General features: G+C 35.1%; 2 protein-coding genes across 2 annotated transcripts in view; both read right to left on the reverse strand.

Moving 5' to 3' along the window:
* Positions 1–3285: 3285 nt before the first annotated feature.
* Positions 3286–6157, reverse strand: LOC118750741 (breast carcinoma-amplified sequence 3 homolog). The gene is made up of 2 exons (XM_036485475.1): positions 4874–6157; positions 3286–4105 (listed from the first exon to the last, which is right to left on the reverse strand). The coding sequence occupies exon 2, from the start codon at positions 4047–4049 to the stop codon at positions 3630–3632; it is 420 nt and encodes a 139-aa protein (XP_036341368.1). The 5' UTR covers positions 4050–4105; positions 4874–6157; the 3' UTR covers positions 3286–3629.
* A 4954-nt stretch (positions 6158–11111) lies between these two features.
* Positions 11112–17827, reverse strand: part of LOC118750742 — a 32795-nt gene continuing 26079 nt past the window's right edge. Inside the window, 1 exon segment of the mRNA XM_036485476.1 lies at positions 11112–15881. Within this exon segment, the coding sequence (XP_036341369.1) occupies positions 12523–15881 (3359 nt within the window). The 3' untranslated portion in view covers positions 11112–12522.

Consider the following 17827-nt stretch of genomic DNA (forward strand, 5'->3'; position numbering starts at 1 on the left):
GAGGCGACGTAGAACTGCAAGTCCCTCCCCTCCCCCAAGTCGCGCCCCACAAATATGGGGAGAAGCTCGGCCAAGCACTAGAAAATGTGTAAGCGCCAATTATTTACATATTTATTTATTTTATTTATCTAAAGAAACTACATAGATCCATCTCGATAATTCGAAGACTATATTCTTATTCGACGGGAATCACCTCCCAATCAATGGCTCCGTTGCAAAATTTCGCAACTTTTAATAGCTAAAAAATATTGTATGGCAAAATGTATAGCTGGCCATCGAATAGTTAAAATGTATAACGGTTTATTGTAAAAATACTTATTACATAGTGCTTTAAGGCCATACAAAATATTACTTACTTGCTAGGTAAACTAATTTAAATCCAATTTAATTGTAAAATATGCGTGTCCCTTAATCGTTAAGATGTCATCACCCTTATTCCAGAAGCATGAATGTGCAAATTTATCAGTCAGTTTTAAGCTATTTAGTTGACTTGATTAACCTTCGGATGATCTATGTTATACTAAAATCCAGAATACCATGCGTACACGGAAACCGTATATTTTACAATTTCAATTGCATAAATGTAGAGTTAAGTCTACTAAAAAAAAAAAAACTTTCAAACTTGATTTCCCAAAATTTTAACTTTTACACATTCATGTTTCTGGCATACGAGCAACGATATAATAAGTGAATATAGAAGATATACATACATATATTAAAAATATACATACACATATGCAACGACATACATTTTGTAGATTAACGTGTACTCGGTATGATTTTAAATGATAATTTCTTGATTATTTTAAACAGCTGTTGTAAAAAACATGCACGCACATGTATGTATATGTGCAGTCGTATCAGATTAAATCCCTGCAAGAACCATTTGCCGTAAACTTGAATACAAATACAAAATTTGTTTGAAAATAGGAAAAACTAAAACATAACTAACTGATACATTTCTGTGAAAATCATATCCGAAGATATCGCTTTCCTCGAATTCTTATTCGTTGTCGGAAAGAAGGGTTCCACCGAAGTGTCACGTCTTTTATGATACCAAAGCGACACTACTATAAAGAACTATGTATTTCGATCGAAATCGGAAAGTTAAATGCGTATTTTATAAAATATAAAGAAAAATTTTGGGGCTTGGAATCGCAGACACCAAATTTCGCACTTTGATCATTTCCGTTAATATTTTAAGCTAAAACTTGTATTCCAAAAAGGCATAATCATTCAACACATCTATTTAAAAGGAAAATTATTTTAACGAGACCAAGCAAAAGACTTAAGGAGTAGAAATCGCGTGGAAACATTTTCAAAAAAAAAGAAAAGCGATAATTTTTTTTCTGAAATAAGCTTATTAACTCCAATTATAATTGATCTACAACACAGGCCAACAAGATTTCAAAAAATTTTGAGGCACGGAAACTCAACCCTGATTCTTACAGAATTTTTCCCGTAGGATCAAAATCTGAAATTAGAAACGTTACATTTGCTCCAGTTTTTAAGATATTTTGACGTAAAAGTACCAAAATACAAATTTTTGGCATTTTTTAGACATCTATAAGGAATAACGGGGTCTGGTAGAATCTTTCGAATACGATGTAAAAAAGCTTGTAAAAAGCTACAAAAACAAGTTTAAAAATATATGCACAGCGAACACAGCTACAACATGAAAATTACTCTAAATTAATTTTAAGTAGAAATATGCGGACATTTTTTACTTTTTGCTTACCTGTGCATTTTAAAAGATTTTCAAAAATAATACTACCATAAAGTCTTCTTATCTTTCAGAACAAGCTTTAAGCTTTCTTTACATCTATTAAAAATATTCTATCATGTACTGTTTTTATATTATAACGGTTCAAAATATGCCAATAATTCGTTTTTTTTTACACCTTTTAGTCAAAATATCTCAAAAACTAGAGCCAATCTAAAATTTCTAAGGTCAGATTCTGATTCTTCCGCAAAAATCTATAGGAATCAGCTCATTCATTCACTCGAAATGCTGCCAGGGAAGAGTACGGAGCGACCATGTACATTAAAATCCACAGTTATATTCAGTCGAATTTTCACATTGCTTTTAATAAATTCAAAAAAATGTTACCGGATTCAAACGGTATCATTTTAGAAGTAATTTGCGTTTGTGTTTGAGTATACGGCAAACTCTTCTGGTAGGGAGGGTCCTGTGAGGGAAATACATTAAGTCGATTTCCCAATCATCATCTTAAGAAACTTTCTTACATTTTGTAGTATACGTTCATATGTTTGAATATACATACATACATACTATGATCGACCATGTTCCCATGTGCATGTGTAATAAGTGGGTCATGATAGAAAGAAAATTAGCAAAGTTTAGTCAAAATTTTCGTAAGTGCATAGTTAATAAGCAACAATTACAAATTTCGAATTAAGATGAATGCTTGCGATATATATACACTTAGGTCTCTTTTTACGCGGATTTGAATTTATTCGGGTTTTCAGGCCATTTTTCGCTGTAGCGATTTTGCTTTCTTGAGAGTTTTTATTATTTTTTAAGTGTGTAGGGGACAATGTTTCTGATAAATAATTTGTCTTTGTATTCTTACATAATTCATGTATTTATTGTTGTGTTTTTTTGATTTTTGGTTAAAATACAGATTTTATTTATTTCATTAATGTTCAGTTTTACATGAAGTAATAAGTGTTGAAGTGAAGAAATTCAATATTGCCTCATTGGATTTTTTTGCGGTTTTTTAGAATTTTTTTACATGGAGTGTCAGAATTTATGCGGTTTTTGAAATGCTGGAACGCATCCCCTTTTTTTTTTATAAAGTAAAGAACTTTTTCATGCGCCTTTCTGAGGAACGCATGTACCGCATAAAAAAAGACCTAATTTATGTATATGTATAAACAATCATCTTCATTAGCTTTGATATGCTTACGCTCATGCGTACACACACACATATGAATAAGTTATCAGTCTGGTTGGCAAACAAAAAAAAAAATGTTAGTAACCAGCTTGATGGAAAACTTACTTGGAGAGACTTTCATCGTGAATTAAAAAGTTTTTTGTTTTATATGGAAACCGACCCAGTCTAAATTATATGCATACATACATACCGTCGTTTAAAGTAAAAAACCGCGTAACTGCCATTTACTGCCAAAAGCTCTTGGCTTAATCGTTATCCATTCGTCCTGAAATATACTAGCCAGAAATGCGATTGCTTTATAAAAAAGAGAACCATTTTGAAAAATTAGTGTTTTTACCCACTAGAAAATAATTTATGCAACCTCACATACGCGGTTTTGCATTTTGATGATACGCGGTTTTGTACTTTAAACGACGATATGTATGTATGTATATCAGCAAAAGCCTTGAAAAATAAGGCAACTGCAATTCTCATTCAAAAGTTTTATGGCCATTAATCCTGATAGGCAGGCTTAAGATCAAATCAAGTTGAGCAATATTACTCGGAAAACAGTGTCTCTCTCGCCTCTTATGCAAGAGGACCATTCATCCAAACTGTTCAACTTGTCTATTTAGATGTAGAATTGTTGAAAATATTTCTGTAAATCTTGTTCAGATATGAACTACCACTCAAAACTGTTGCTCCTACGCGTGAATGGTGCTTTAGTAAATCTCACAAAGAGGAATCCTTATTTGTCGCGTCTCTATTACTATCTTCGAAGTGGCCATCACTGTAATCAATGTCATCTAAAGCATCACTGTTCGTCGCATTATCCACATTGTCTCCACCTGTTGGAAAATGCATTAGATTGGTCTCCAGCATACCATTTAGGCTTAAAGGGGGCGAGTTGGATGAGGGTATACTGCCAACACTCATTTGATCGTCCGAAAAGTCGATGTTAATGATTGTATTTTCTTCACCAGTGAAATAGTTCTTGGTGCGACCTGAGAGGTCAAACCTGTTGGCGGGAGCATTGGTGCTGCTGATGGCCTCGCAATTGTGAGTATTTTTAGACGATTTGACTTCGGATTTGTTAGTTTCTTTGTGCTTTCGAAGCTCAACTTTGGTTTCTATTCCACTTACGCAATCCATTTTATCGATGGTGGCAACATTGTTCTCTCGAAATACAGCGGGTACAACGCTCAAGCCTAAAATGACATAAACATACAGACATATACATATATAAGTATTTCTCGCAAACTCCAACTGATATTGATATTATATTTTACATTAAATTTTTCGTTCAACAATTATTAGAAGATTTTAACCCTACAACTGTATTTTTTTTTTTTTTTTAACAAGACACGTTTAACGGGTTTTATGTAATTTTCTTATACATATATGCACGGTCAGTGCTTATAAAGGTAACAATGCAGTTTTAAAAAGTACCGATGTGTACACACATAGTAGATGGGTTGTTTATTGGCTGATTTCAGTACTAAGTAGATCGATTAATCGGCATCGGCATCGGCATCGGCGTCGGCATCGGCATCGGCGTCGGCCTTTTTTCGCCGATTATTTGGAATTTCTTTTCATATGTTCAGATGTAGCGACAGACAACAGCCAACATGAAAAAGCATTTGCAGGCAGTTCATAAAAATGAGTTTTTTTTGGTTGAAGGTGTTTCACGATTTTTCCATACAATAGTATTATCGACAATTTTCTTTTATATGAAAGACATTGCCAGCACAAAAAAATTGACAGAAATTAACGGGATTTTATAGCAGCTTGAAACTTGCACTTCATTATACTAGAATTAAATGGCCTACAAAACTGCATACCCAAATTATGATTAAAAAGTTTGAAAATTTGGTGAAAATAAGCAGAATGTTTCTAATTTTTGTACAAAGTTTGAAATCGGAATTTCTAAATTTCATTCTGGCTACGCCGATGCATATATTTTTACACATACATACATATGTATGTCGGTGTCCCTCAGGGTTCGATACTGCGACCACTCCTTGTCATGTATGATGGCGTCCTGCGCTTGCATGTTCCCGCGGAAGCGAAGATAATCGGGTTCGCACAGACGACGTTGCCGTAGTAGTTGTCGCCAAACATTTATCCGAGGTAGAACGATGTGCGGAAGTAACCGTTGCTGCCATCGTTGAGAAGAAAACAGAGCTTCTTCTAATAAGCAAACGAAAAATCAGAGAGCAGGCAGAAATAAGAGTTAAAGAATTCACTGTGCAGTCGAAACCCTCACTCTAGTACCTAGGCATCAAGTTCGACTCGAGGCTGAAATTTAAGGATCACTTGGACTACGTTTGCGAAAAGGCAGCGTCCACCCAAGGAGCACTCTCAGGACTTATGCTCAACACAAGAGGTCCAAGACATAACGTTGGGAAGTTGCTAGCTGGGTGTTCTCAAGTCCGTTATTCTCTACGGGTCGGAGGTTTGGGCAACTGCATGCGACACGCCGCTGTACATCAAGGGTATACGATCTACTAAGAGTCTGCTCGGCGTTCCGTACGGTGTCGGAAGATGCAGCGCTGGTCATCTCAGGCCTACATCCTATCAATCTGTTGGTCCAAGAAACGTCCATTTCAATCAGCAGCACAATGGAGCAGTGGCAACACCGATGGGATCACTCGAACAGCGGTCGCTGGACGCACAGGCTTATACCACATATAGAAAGCTGGCTGGCAAGAAAACATGGGGAAGTAGACTTTAATGTCACGCAACTTCTAAGTGGGCACGGCTGCTTTAAAGCGTACTTCTTCCGCTTCAAATTAGATGATGCCGAACATTGTGAAACCTGCGGCCAAAACAGAGTAGAAGATGCAGAACATGTTCTTTTTGCATGCCGAAAATCCAGGAGGAACGAGTCTTCCTTAACGTTGCACATGGAGTAAACGCGACGCCAGAGAACCTGATTCTGCACATAACCGAGTCGCCAGAGAAATGGAAATCATTCCGCACAGTCGCGGCAAACTTAATAGCACAGCTGAGACGACAAGAGCGTAATAGATCATGCCGAAGATAATCTAGCACGGTGGCAGGTAGGTTTTATGTACACTATACAGTAACTACGTACGTCGTCCATTTTTGGACAACTGACTTTACCTCTTAGAGGGGGGTGTGGGGGGACGCATTGACAGTGGTGGTGGTTGAAGAAACCAAAATGATGACTAACTGAGGGTAGGGCCAAGTACATGCAACTTGTGACTGACAATGAATAAAAAATGGACTTATAATACTTACATAAAAAATTTTAGTCGCACCAAATTTTGACAAGCTTTCACAAGAAAACATTTGGGCGTATTCTTGTTTTCGTACGAATCGAAAATATTGAAATTTTTCTATACAAAAATTTCAAATACGCCTCATTATAAATAAATTTAGAATTTAAAAATATTAAATTTTTTGGTTCACAATGACGAATTGATATTGAAAATACCCTTTAAAATATTATTTTTTTTTACGGTATTATAATTTTTTCAAAAATAAATACTGCAAATTTGCAAGGATACTCAAGAACAAAATTTTAAAAGGACATTTTCAATACCTATTCGTCCTTATGCACAAAAAAAGTTTATATTTTTCAACTCTACAGAATTTTTGATATCCATTTATTATTCTATATAGCACTGAATTTTTCGAACTAATCAAATCTTTGAAATTCCCAAGTCCTTTAAAAAATCCTGATGCCAGAGAAAGAAACTAAAAACGCAGTTTTACTATATTCTGCTCCTAGTTTTGGGAGTACATTTATGTATATATTATTTTGTGCAAAATTTACTTTTGCTCGGTGTATTCCATGCTATCAATAACTTGATTTTTTTTAGTGACTTATGCCACTTTCAAAATATACATTTTCGTTATACCGCCCAATAGTAAAACTTCCCTCGAACAAGACCGCAGTAGTTCTCAATTGGTGTTATCATACACTAGATTTTTTTGAAAATGTGACTTATGCCACTTTCAAAATAAACGGCTTATTTGTTGGGTGTTTTATTTTTCGTTCACCAAATAATTGTTATCTGATGAGTACAACTTTAGAGTTAAATAAAGTACACGGAAACGGAAGCAATGCTTGGAACACTGGTGTCGGAAACATCGATGAAAAGGAAGGCATAACGGACGTGACAAAAAAGAGGTGGTTTCAGAGTACATGTTAAAATAAGCAAAACTCTGTGAAACCTGTGAGGTTTTCCTTTCTTAAACATTCTTTAAATAAAGTCAAATTGCCAATTCCAACGAATTAATTTTTAGTCAGAAGGAATTCGTTGTTGGTTATATTTTGAATTAAAATGTGATAACGGACCTGACATATCGGACGTGATCGATTTTTCTCCTATATATTATTTTTACTAATAATACATAAGTAATTAAATTTTTTACCTAATTTTTTCAGTTCTTCTCTCCACCATTTTGCGTTTTCATAACCACTTTTCGCCGCTGTGGTGCAGTGCGCGCTTCCACTCCGCAATGCCTGGGTTCAAGCCCTAGTCAAAGCAACATCGCAAAAAAATATAGAAAAAGGTTTTTTCTTAACAGCGGTCGTCCCTCGGCAGGCAATGGCAGACCTCCGAGTGTATTTCTGCCATGAAAAACAGCTTCTCATAAAAGGAAAAATCCTGTAGAATTTAAATTTTAATTTTTTGTTTCACCAGGACGAATAAATGTTTAAAATGTCCTTTTAAGACTTCATCCTTGAATATCCTGGGAAATTTCCAATATTAATTTTTGAAAAAAATATATGTCAAGGACTAATATGTAAACTATCACATCCTCGAATTTCGTCCTTCTAACTTGATTAGTTTTAGATAAAAAAAATGTTCACTTCTCTTTATAAGATATTGATAGTTACAACATACTTAAATGAAGATACTAGAATCATTACACTGTACAGCACTCCGATGCGTATTGGACCAAACCAATTTTTTTTTTAAGAGATTGAGTCATAGGTAAAAAGTAATTTCTCCGTTTTTCGAAGTTAGCCTCCGAAATCGAGATATGGGCCTTCGAAGTTCGAAATAAGATCTTTGGTAAAAAATTATTTTTTATTATTATACATATGTAAATAATTAAAAAAACTAAAAAAAAATCGTAGACCGCCTTTTGCTCTTATTTAAATGGTTTATAACTTTTTTTTTTTGCAAACTTATATTACAGGTGCTATAAGGGGGCAAAGGTCGGATCTTCAAAAAATTAAAAACCTTATATTTCAAACAATTTTTAACTGGTTTTTAAAAAGTTGGTATTTTTTTAAACGTGATTGCACCCCCTTCTCCTCTTCTGTTATGCATATTTGTATACTTTGTATGTAAAAATTTGAGAAAAAACACTTAAAAGGAAAGAATACATTTTTTTATAAAATAATAAAAAAAATAAAAAAAAAATTTGAGAAGAAACACTTGAAAGCAAAAAATACCCCTTTTTATAAAGAAAAATATTAAAAAAAAAAAATTACTAACCGATTTTTAAAAAATTGGTATCATTGTAAAGGCTACCAGAAAACTTACACTTTCTTAAACACAAAAATTTCGTTGTATATAATAATAATATATATTTAAAACATTTTTTCCCTCTATATAAACTCTTGCCCCCCTAGATGAAAGGCTGGCTACGCCCTTGTACACAAAATAAATCAAGTATTTAAATCGTAGGTATATCCTACGGTCAGTTTGTTCTTTTATGATTCAAATATCTTTATTTATGTATATTGTAACTATCAATATCTTATTAAGAGAAGTGTAAAATTTTTTTATCTAAAACTAATTAGTCCTTGACATATATTTTTTTCAAAAATAAATATTGGAAGTTTCCAAGGATATTCAAGGATAAAGTTTTAAAAGGACATTTTCAATACTTATTCGTCCTGGTGCACCCAAAAATCAACTTTTTTTTTCTATTCTACAGAATTTTTCCTTTTAATTGATACCCATATTGTTATTGTACAATGCACCGAATCTTTAGAATATTTTTTTTTATTCAATCTTATTCTAAATATTTCAGTCTCTTTAAAAAAAAAATCCTGACGTCAGAGCGAAACACTAAAAACGCAGTTTTACTATATTTGGCCCCAGTTTTGTGAATATATTGATTTTTTCGTGTGTTAAATTGACTGTCGCACGGTGTAATCCCATGGCCCAAAACTATACAGAATTCCCAAAACTATACAGGATTCCCAACATCGCGGTACAAACACTTCGCGGTGGCGAACGCGAGTGTTAGCTCAACCAGCCACCGGCGGAGCGCCCTGCAATTGCTGTTGATAGAGAGTGAGAAGCAACGACAACGTCACCGTCAAGAATGATAGAATACAAGATTGCGCCAATCGAGCTGAGAGCAACTGGGTGTGACTTCACATTATTTTTAGAATGAGAGTGTAAAGAATAATTTTGAAGAAGATGAAGAAGCGAACAAGTGGTGCGAAATAGTGATGTTAAACTATGTGGAATCGTCACCGTCATGCGTACGATGTAGCGAAACAAAGGTGGTGCCTTCCGCGGACCGTTAATCCTCTCTTTCTCGGTTTGACAGCATCCATCCTTTCGCTGACGTCACATTATTATTTTTGAGCACTAGTGATGAATATTAAATATTCATATTGTACCTATTTGACGAAAAGTTGTACCGAAAAGTAGATACACGTACCTAAACAGTAAACATGTACTTTTATGTGCATATATTTTTGTCACTTGGTGGACTACATCTTCCATCTGTACCATAAAAACTTTTTGGCTTACATGAAACAATATTTTACTACGTTCCAAATGTACCTAAAATAACGTGATTGTACCGAATGTACGTTCAAATTTAAGAAGCTGAAGAGTAGGTACAATTCTTCCTAGTTTTACATCACTATTTCGCACAACTTGTTCGCTTCCTCCTCTTCTTCTTCAAAATTATTCTTTACACTCTCATTCTAAAAATAATGTGGCATCACAACCAGTTGCTCTCAGCTCGATTGGCGCAATCTTGTATTCTACCATTCTTGCGTCATTCGGTGGTGCGTTAACGTTAACACGAGAATCCCATAAGATATGTAATTCGTGTCACGGTGTACGGTTTTACGTCGGTAGCTGGTTGAGCTATGTTTTAGAAAGCCTTAACAGTACTCAGAAGAAACCTCACCTACGCGGTTTTGCATTTTGTTGATACGCGGTTTTGTACTTTAAACGACGATATATATAAGTGCATACAATTTTAAAACGAAAGTGACTTCTAATGCGAAACGGGTGCCGTTTATCGTATTCTGTCTCCCTGTGATAGAAAAACAAAGATGTTACGTAATTCTTAACAGCATGCAACATTTGATGCTTTACATATCGTCGCTACCATGTCAAACTATCGAATATGAAAATGGGTACTTTTCACGATAGCAAAAAAAAACGGTTGTAAAAATTGTTGTGGGATTCGACACTTTGTTAAAGCCAGTATCCTCTGCTTCTAAGAAGACTCGAAATTTGACGATTTGGCAACTTGCCAAACACTCTAGACGCATGCGCAATTGAAAAAGCATTTTTGAACATTCGTAGTTTGACATGTAGCGACGATATACACAAGTTTATGAAACTTAACAGTTGGGGCATGGGAAAACAGTTGAAACTAATTTTCGGTACTTCACTTACAAAAGAATTCGCAATATGAAGAACTTGGAGCATTTTTTACGTTCTTTGGCAAATTACGCTCTGTCAGCCATAACTTTTACCTTGAAATCAAGACGCCTACACATGGGCGTAGCCAGGTAGGGGCAGGGGGGTGCTCGAGCCCCCCCTAACTTTCAAATTTTCCTTATATATAAATAAAATAGTACCCTGAAATGCCAGCTTAATAGGGTCGAGCCCCCCCCTAAATTTTATTCTGGCTACGCCGATGCGCCTACACCATTTTAGGAATCAATTTATATTTTAAATTGCATTGTCATCGTGATTGTAACCATGCTCAAAGTTTCAAGCCTCTAGATCGATTAGAAATTTCCGCGGGATGAGCAAGTTAAATAAAAGCGTGTAATATAAACATAAGGTGTAATATAGTACTCGTAGTATCTGTATACATATGTATGTGTGAAATAAGTAATCTTTGCCAACTTTGTTCTTTAAAAGCGAACCACCGTCATACAACGGTTTCCGATTACTGTTCTATACCACAATTATCAAAAAAGGGTACGGCGGTTTGCAACGTGAAACGTGAAAAAAGACGGAGTTGGTTATTAACTTAAACCTTTATTTTATATGATTTAATAAAGCCAGTTTAATATTACAATGAATAAGATAATCTATTTACAACTTTTATACGTTCACATTGTATGTATGTATATCCTAAAAATTCATCATTTTAATAACCCTTTGCCATTTGATTTTAAGACATACAAAACCGAAATTAAATATTACGTTATTGTAAATATACATAGTGCTACTGTTGGGTATAAAACTTTTGCAGAGTAACTAAGAAAACTTCCATACATAATTGAACACAAACTATAAGACATTTACTAATAATAAATACTTTTTATAAATCTTCCATTTTTGGCCGCGGTTATAGACTGTATTAACATAATAAATTATAATTTTCTGTTAATAAAAAATTTAGAGGTATAAGTGGATGCTTTTTTAGTTTGTTGTTGTTTTTCAATAGGCAAATAAAATTATGTAAAAATATGTCTCTTCTGATTCGTGCTCGGTTTATGATTCATTGCGATTCTTGGAAATGGGGAGTTATAAAATAAGTTTTGACAATGTTTTCATGAAATTTGTTATGTAATTAAACTTTCATGCAATAGAATTATTGTTTATGCATACGTAGTGCTGACACTTACATACATATCGTCGCCTGGATAAAAGGTTGTCGTAAGTGGTTTTATCAGTTTTTAGATACCTCTCTAAGTTTCCGTGATATTGACAAAAATTTTATCGATAATTTAGTACAAATTGAGTTAATAATGCAGTCATGCTAAATTAATAAAGATCTTTAAAATGGCGTCGCCTATATTTGGATATCTCATTTAGTTTCCGAGAAATTGAGTAAAAAGTATAGTTAAATTAGTAAACAAAATGTATCTCATTTCGTCGCATGTTGTTGTTGTTGTTTCTGTTCGCATGTCATACGAAGTGGTTGCAAAATTGTTGACAAATGTAGCATACAAAAAAAAATTTTACTAAAGAAAATCCTTCATAAATTGAAAAATAATTAACAATAAACAATAAAAATAAAATAATTTAAAAATTTCGTGAAGTAGTAACATTCTCTGGGACTTTGAAAACAATCTTTGAGGAACTGCATTCCAAACTTCAATTGGCATTTCCCAAAACCTGCCGAAAGCAACATACGACAATCTTTAATTCAGGCGACGATGTGTACATACATACATACATACATACATATTATATGTATGTACATATGTATGTACAAATGCTGGCGCGTTTGTGTTATTCAAATCGTAAAATTATATGTACAATTAAGTCAATCTTGTTTTTGCTAAACCATTCTTTGATACTTTTTCATCAGCACCTGTCATTAAAATTCTATCACTATTTCTTTTGCCAGTGTAGTATACAATATATAAATAGTATACAATCATTACACAAAAGACACACAGCAAACAGAAAGCTAAATCTTATCTCTTACGGCGCTTGCTTTTCTTCTTTGGCGCACATGACGGTGTGACTAAGCTGACGTTGGTTGAAACTGTTTGAGTTTGTGATGCACCTACTCCGTGGACAGATAGTTCTTGGTCGGAGGCGATTCGGCGGCTTTCTGTTTCCATATTACTTTCTTCAGCAGAAGATGTAGACGACGAGGTAGCAGCATCAATCGCAGCCATAAGATTTATTTTATGTTCGATTCTCTTGGTCTTCTGTTTCATGGGCGCATGGGTGTTTGCTGGGGTCAAGGGCAAAATGAAAATGTTGTCGTCTGAAGTGGTGGCTGGTATGGGGCCTTCGCTATCCGTCGTGGTAGTTGTGGAATTGGCTAGTGGCGAAGCAGTCGCATTTTGTGCTAATTCTAAAACAGTTATATTTTTAATTTTTCCTGGTACATCCTTGTTTTCTAGTTTAGATGGCATTGAACAGGGCACATCCCTTCTTACTCCTGCAAGTGTTTCTAAGTGAGAATCTGTCATGCCAATTAATGGGCGTAACTCTTCATCATCGTCGCGAGTTACAGACTCTTCTTCCTGCTGCTGCTTTATCTCCATTTGTTGTCGCTTCCGCCGTTGCTTTTTACTCATTTTTTTCTCTTCGATTACAATAATTTCTTCTGATGCAGAAGAATTTTCTGAGCTGGAAGATTTTTCATTTGTCGTAGCTGTGTTGGTTGTATTTGTTTCTTGAGAACTTTGTTCCAAACTCAAGTATTGTTCCTCATTCTCGTGCAGCAACTTATACTCCGTTACTGTTGGGTCTCCACCACTTGGATTAGAGGTTATGGGACATTCTGTCGGCAATTTATCTTCATCACCTTCATAGTGCAGAGATCCGCATAAAGCGAAAATTAAATTTTGATGATTGATTCCACTGAGCGTAGATGTTGATGCCATCTTCCGATCGCTCTTTGGATGTTCTTGCAAAGGACTGTCAAAATTAATCAAGCTCAATTGCTCTGCCAAATTATCTTTGACCTTTGTAAGAGGCTTAGATTCTTTATGTTTTAAAATTGTTGTATATGGAGACATTTCTAGTGGCTCCAAAACTGGTAATGGAGGCAAAGATTCTAGTGGTTGTAACGCAGAAAACGATTCAAAATTTGAAGAGCACTTGGTCCCACTCTTACAGCCGGCGCCTTCGCTTTTCTCCGTTGAGCTCTCCTTATTTTTAACAAACTTTTTAGTTTTACCGACAGCTCCTAAGGTTGGGTAGTTATCAATATGAGTGTCGGGGTGTGTTTTCGCGGTCTGAACAGTATTTAAAGTTTTCCAAACCGGATTCATTACTAAGGGCGGTTGTGAACCGGGATTAGTTTTCGATTTTGGCTCCAACAGTGGGCATACCTCATTTTCCTCCTTATAGACAACTGTACTGACTTCTTGTTCGAACGGTATTTTATTGTTTTTGCCAACTCCGTCGACAGAATCCTTTGTAACATAGTTTTTACTAGTTATCGGCAAAGTTTCAGTAGGTACAGCAACACTTACGACTATATTATCGCATTCTTGTGGTGTGTTTGCAGATTTTTTTGATTCTTTTTGTTCTTTCGTTGGCGTTTTTTTAGGTGAGCTAACAACTACTGGTGTTAATTTTGAATCACTATTTTTGTGCTTGCTTAGTTTATTGCTTACATCTTTCAAAGTTTTGTTTTCAGTGCATTTGGGTTTTGATTGTTTATTCTGTTGTATTGCTTCAGTAGTATCTATAACTTTAACAGTATATAAGCTATCACTTTCAGAGTGCTCTTCGTTTTGCTTGGGTGCTGCTTTCGGGGTTAATGATGCTGGTATGGTATTTTTCCGCAAATCGTGCGTGGCACAGCTTTGTGCAATTTTACTAGGTTCTTCACTTTCAAATTTCTCCTTAGACGTTACATCTGCCAACCTTTCCGGTTTCAAATCTGATTTATCACCTACTTTGGCGGCCTTTTCAAAGTTTTTCGACAAGTCTTTTTTATCTAAAAGATTGTTTGATTTATTTGTGCTTTTGATATCGCCTTCGATTTCCGTAACGTTGACCTCTTGAAGCGGCGTGTCAATGGACACGTGTGATTTCGAAGCTATACTTAATTTTGTATGCTGATCTTCCGAGTCTGATATCTCAGCGAGCTCCAATGATTTTGGTAGTATTGAACATTGGGCAGACTCTTTGATTTTTTCTTCTTGATGATCAGATGAAAAATTATATTTCAACGACAATTCCTCGTTCCTTTCTGTCTGTTTAAACCTTTCTGTTTCAAGCTTTTTGGATTCATTCCCTTTTTTATCAGTTTTCTTAGCTTCATTCGATTTTAAACCCTTGCACGGGTTTTTAGGAGAGTCTTCTATTGATTGCTCTTTCCTTAGACCTTTAACATCTGATAAAGTTGGTTGCCTTCGATTCTTTACTACAGATAAAGGTGACATTCTCTTGAATTCTATTACTTCTTCTTCCAATGATGACATACTTGTGACGCCTTTTTTTGTTTCATAATCATTGACTTTATTATTTACATTGTCTGCACGATTGCATTCGACATTATCATTATCTTTATTCATTTTCTCGTTTTTACCTTCCATACAGTTATATTTGGTAATTGGCGATTCTGTCGGCGTTTGTTTGTAGTCGAATTTTTCTTTTTGCTGTTTTTGTTTTTTATCACTTTCGTTGGTTAAATCGCTGCCGATTGATTTCTTATTTTCCATCGAAAGGTCTTTTGCTTTCTTCAAATTTTGCGTCTTAATCTTCGCACTCTTTTCAATTTTTTCCCTTTTACTAAGTTCTGCATCAACTTCTTTTGCTATAACTGGGACAACAAGTTTATTTCTGATTAACTCTGGTGGTTTGCAAAATTCTTTATTCTCTCGCGCAGCCTCTTCTTCTGCCTTTCGATCCTTGTCATCGCAAAATATGGCCACCACGGGGCGAAACAAAGACTCATCACAGTTCTCATGTATAATGCATTCTTCGGCAGCTAATTGTGACACCACTTCATCAAGAATGTCCTTTTTAACCTCAGTCGAAATACCTGAAATCACAGTTGTTACAGTTCCCAGAGGGTTAACCACTTTTTCTACAGAAGCTGTGGAAATTTTTGGAATTTCTGTTTGCTTCTTTAATGGATTTGAAAACAACCGAGTCGTCTTAGTTTTGTCGGAATCGACATCAGGAACTAAGTCCCAAAGACTTTTTGTAGCAAGTGATTCTGATGTCATGGCGGGAGAAGAAGAGGAATATAAACACATCGCTTTCGGGCTGAAATCTGAATCATCATCACCAATATCGGGATCTGCACGGGCATCATAGAAGGAAACACTATCAGACGGAGCGACCTCAGAGGCTAATCGACCTTCAATAGAAAGACAAAGGAAGAGAAGAAAAACAAAACATGTTGTGAGAAAGAAGCATTAACAAAAAGCCAAAGGCATTTTTCTTTGTAAATTAATATTCGCGGTGCTGTGGTGTGGTGTTTACATATGAACACATTTTTATAGCCAATCATATTTTTATTTGCGCAATATGGTCTTGATAATTATTTTTAATGTATGAACAAAAATTAATGTGTAGCAAAATATGCAGCCGAAAATCGAATTGGGTGCAGTCGGAGCGGGAGTGCGAGATATTCATTAACGCAAATGAATGCATTGCAAAGCAGCAGAACATCAACAAAATCACTTGCCTCCATACTCCAGTACAGAAATAAGCAAAGTTTTTGTATGTAGATTTAAATGGTAGATGCGTGCAGCACGAGCCCCTAAGGAATGCATAGAAGAAAAATGCAAAAGCCTCAATCTAACGGTACGCGCTTAGGGATAAATAAAATACAAAAAAATAAAAAATAACATCTCCAGTGTAAAACTACGGTCAGGGGTAATGTATTCATCTAAACGCATTAATGCCTCGTAACCAAGTAAACATCGTAAACTTACTTAATTTTGTATGGAAAATCGGTTTGTTTACGAGGTTTGCGTTACTACGAGGCGTAATCGGCCAACTCTAAAATATTCTTAAAATGTTCCAAACAAAAAAGCTACATTCTAAACTGCGCCTATAAATTCTAAAGTTATCTAAATCATGTGATGTCTCTTGTGCTTAACTGTCGGTTATTTGTATTTGTATGCACCCAACGTATTTTCCTGCCTTAGTGATGATAAAACTCCTACCTTTGGAATTTTATTGAGATGAGGGTGTATCTCAGAATGCGGTTCAAAAACGCCCTATCTCAAACGAAAATGTGCTGAGGTAGGGCGTTTTTGAATCGACAGCTAAGATAAGTCGTTTTTGAAAAGTTTTCTGAGATAGGGCGTTTTCGAACTAGCTGCCGAGATAGGTCGATCTTCAACTCAGGTGTCGATTCCGTTCTAATATCTTTTAAAGTAATTTTCTTAATTTCAATTCATTTTAATTTATTTCCTTTGGGTTTCTACTCAAATTATTTTATTTATAGTGAATTTATTTTTTGGTTTAATTTTGTTTAAATCACTATTGCTAATTTTGATCCCAACAATTTTTAAAGCATGGTGGTTCATACATATTTTTATAACCCAGGCCAACACAATTTAACTGTTTTTGGAAGCAGAAACATTAAATACATTTAAAAAGAATTTTGGGGCGCTGAACCCGAATCAAATCGTCGAAAACATAGTTCAGGTCATGTACTGGGTGGCGACGAATAACTGTTACCCAGTTTTTTTTGAAAAATACTTTTAATTTAATTTAATTAATTACATTGTAACCTTTATATGGGATCACCAGCGGCAAACACTTTGAGAGAAAAGTGGAAGCGGCACGCAAGTCTTCGTCGGTTAATTTATTCCATATCATCTGTTAGAGCTGGAAACTATCGATGGTCGTGGCCATCGATAGTTCACAACCATCGATAGTATCGATACTATCGAAAATGTCGACACTATCGATAGTTTTGATTAAAAAAGTCAAAAAATTAAACACAACAACTTTTATTGAAAATGAGATCAGAATTGCGAAAATATGTCGATATTTTTGTTAAGGAGCAAAGTTTTATCAACGATTTTTGGCTTCAAGCTGCATCTGCGCTCTGAAATATGTATGTTACTGTCGATAGTGATTACAAAACCATCGATGTTTTCGATAGTCAAAAACCATCGATACTATCGATGAGCTAGTGTCATCGATAATTTTCCAGCTCTATCTTCTGTAACTATAGGCTAATTTCCTCTGAGTCCTTTATACTCCCCCTTTTGTCCAACATAAGGCCTCATACTCAGAAATCGAATAGACTCAGAACTGATGACTAAGACGGCCATCCATTCGATC

This window comes from Rhagoletis pomonella, unplaced genomic scaffold, assembly GCF_013731165.1.
Source record: "Rhagoletis pomonella isolate Grant_MI unplaced genomic scaffold, Rhpom_1.0 Rhpom_scaffold_00382, whole genome shotgun sequence".
NCBI lineage: Eukaryota > Metazoa > Arthropoda > Insecta > Diptera > Tephritidae > Rhagoletis > Rhagoletis pomonella.

Coding starts and splice junctions, on each gene's coding strand:
- LOC118750741 (XM_036485475.1), bottom strand. CDS start 4,049: ATGGATTGCGTAAGTGGAATAGAAACCAAAGTTGAGCTTCGAAAGCAC.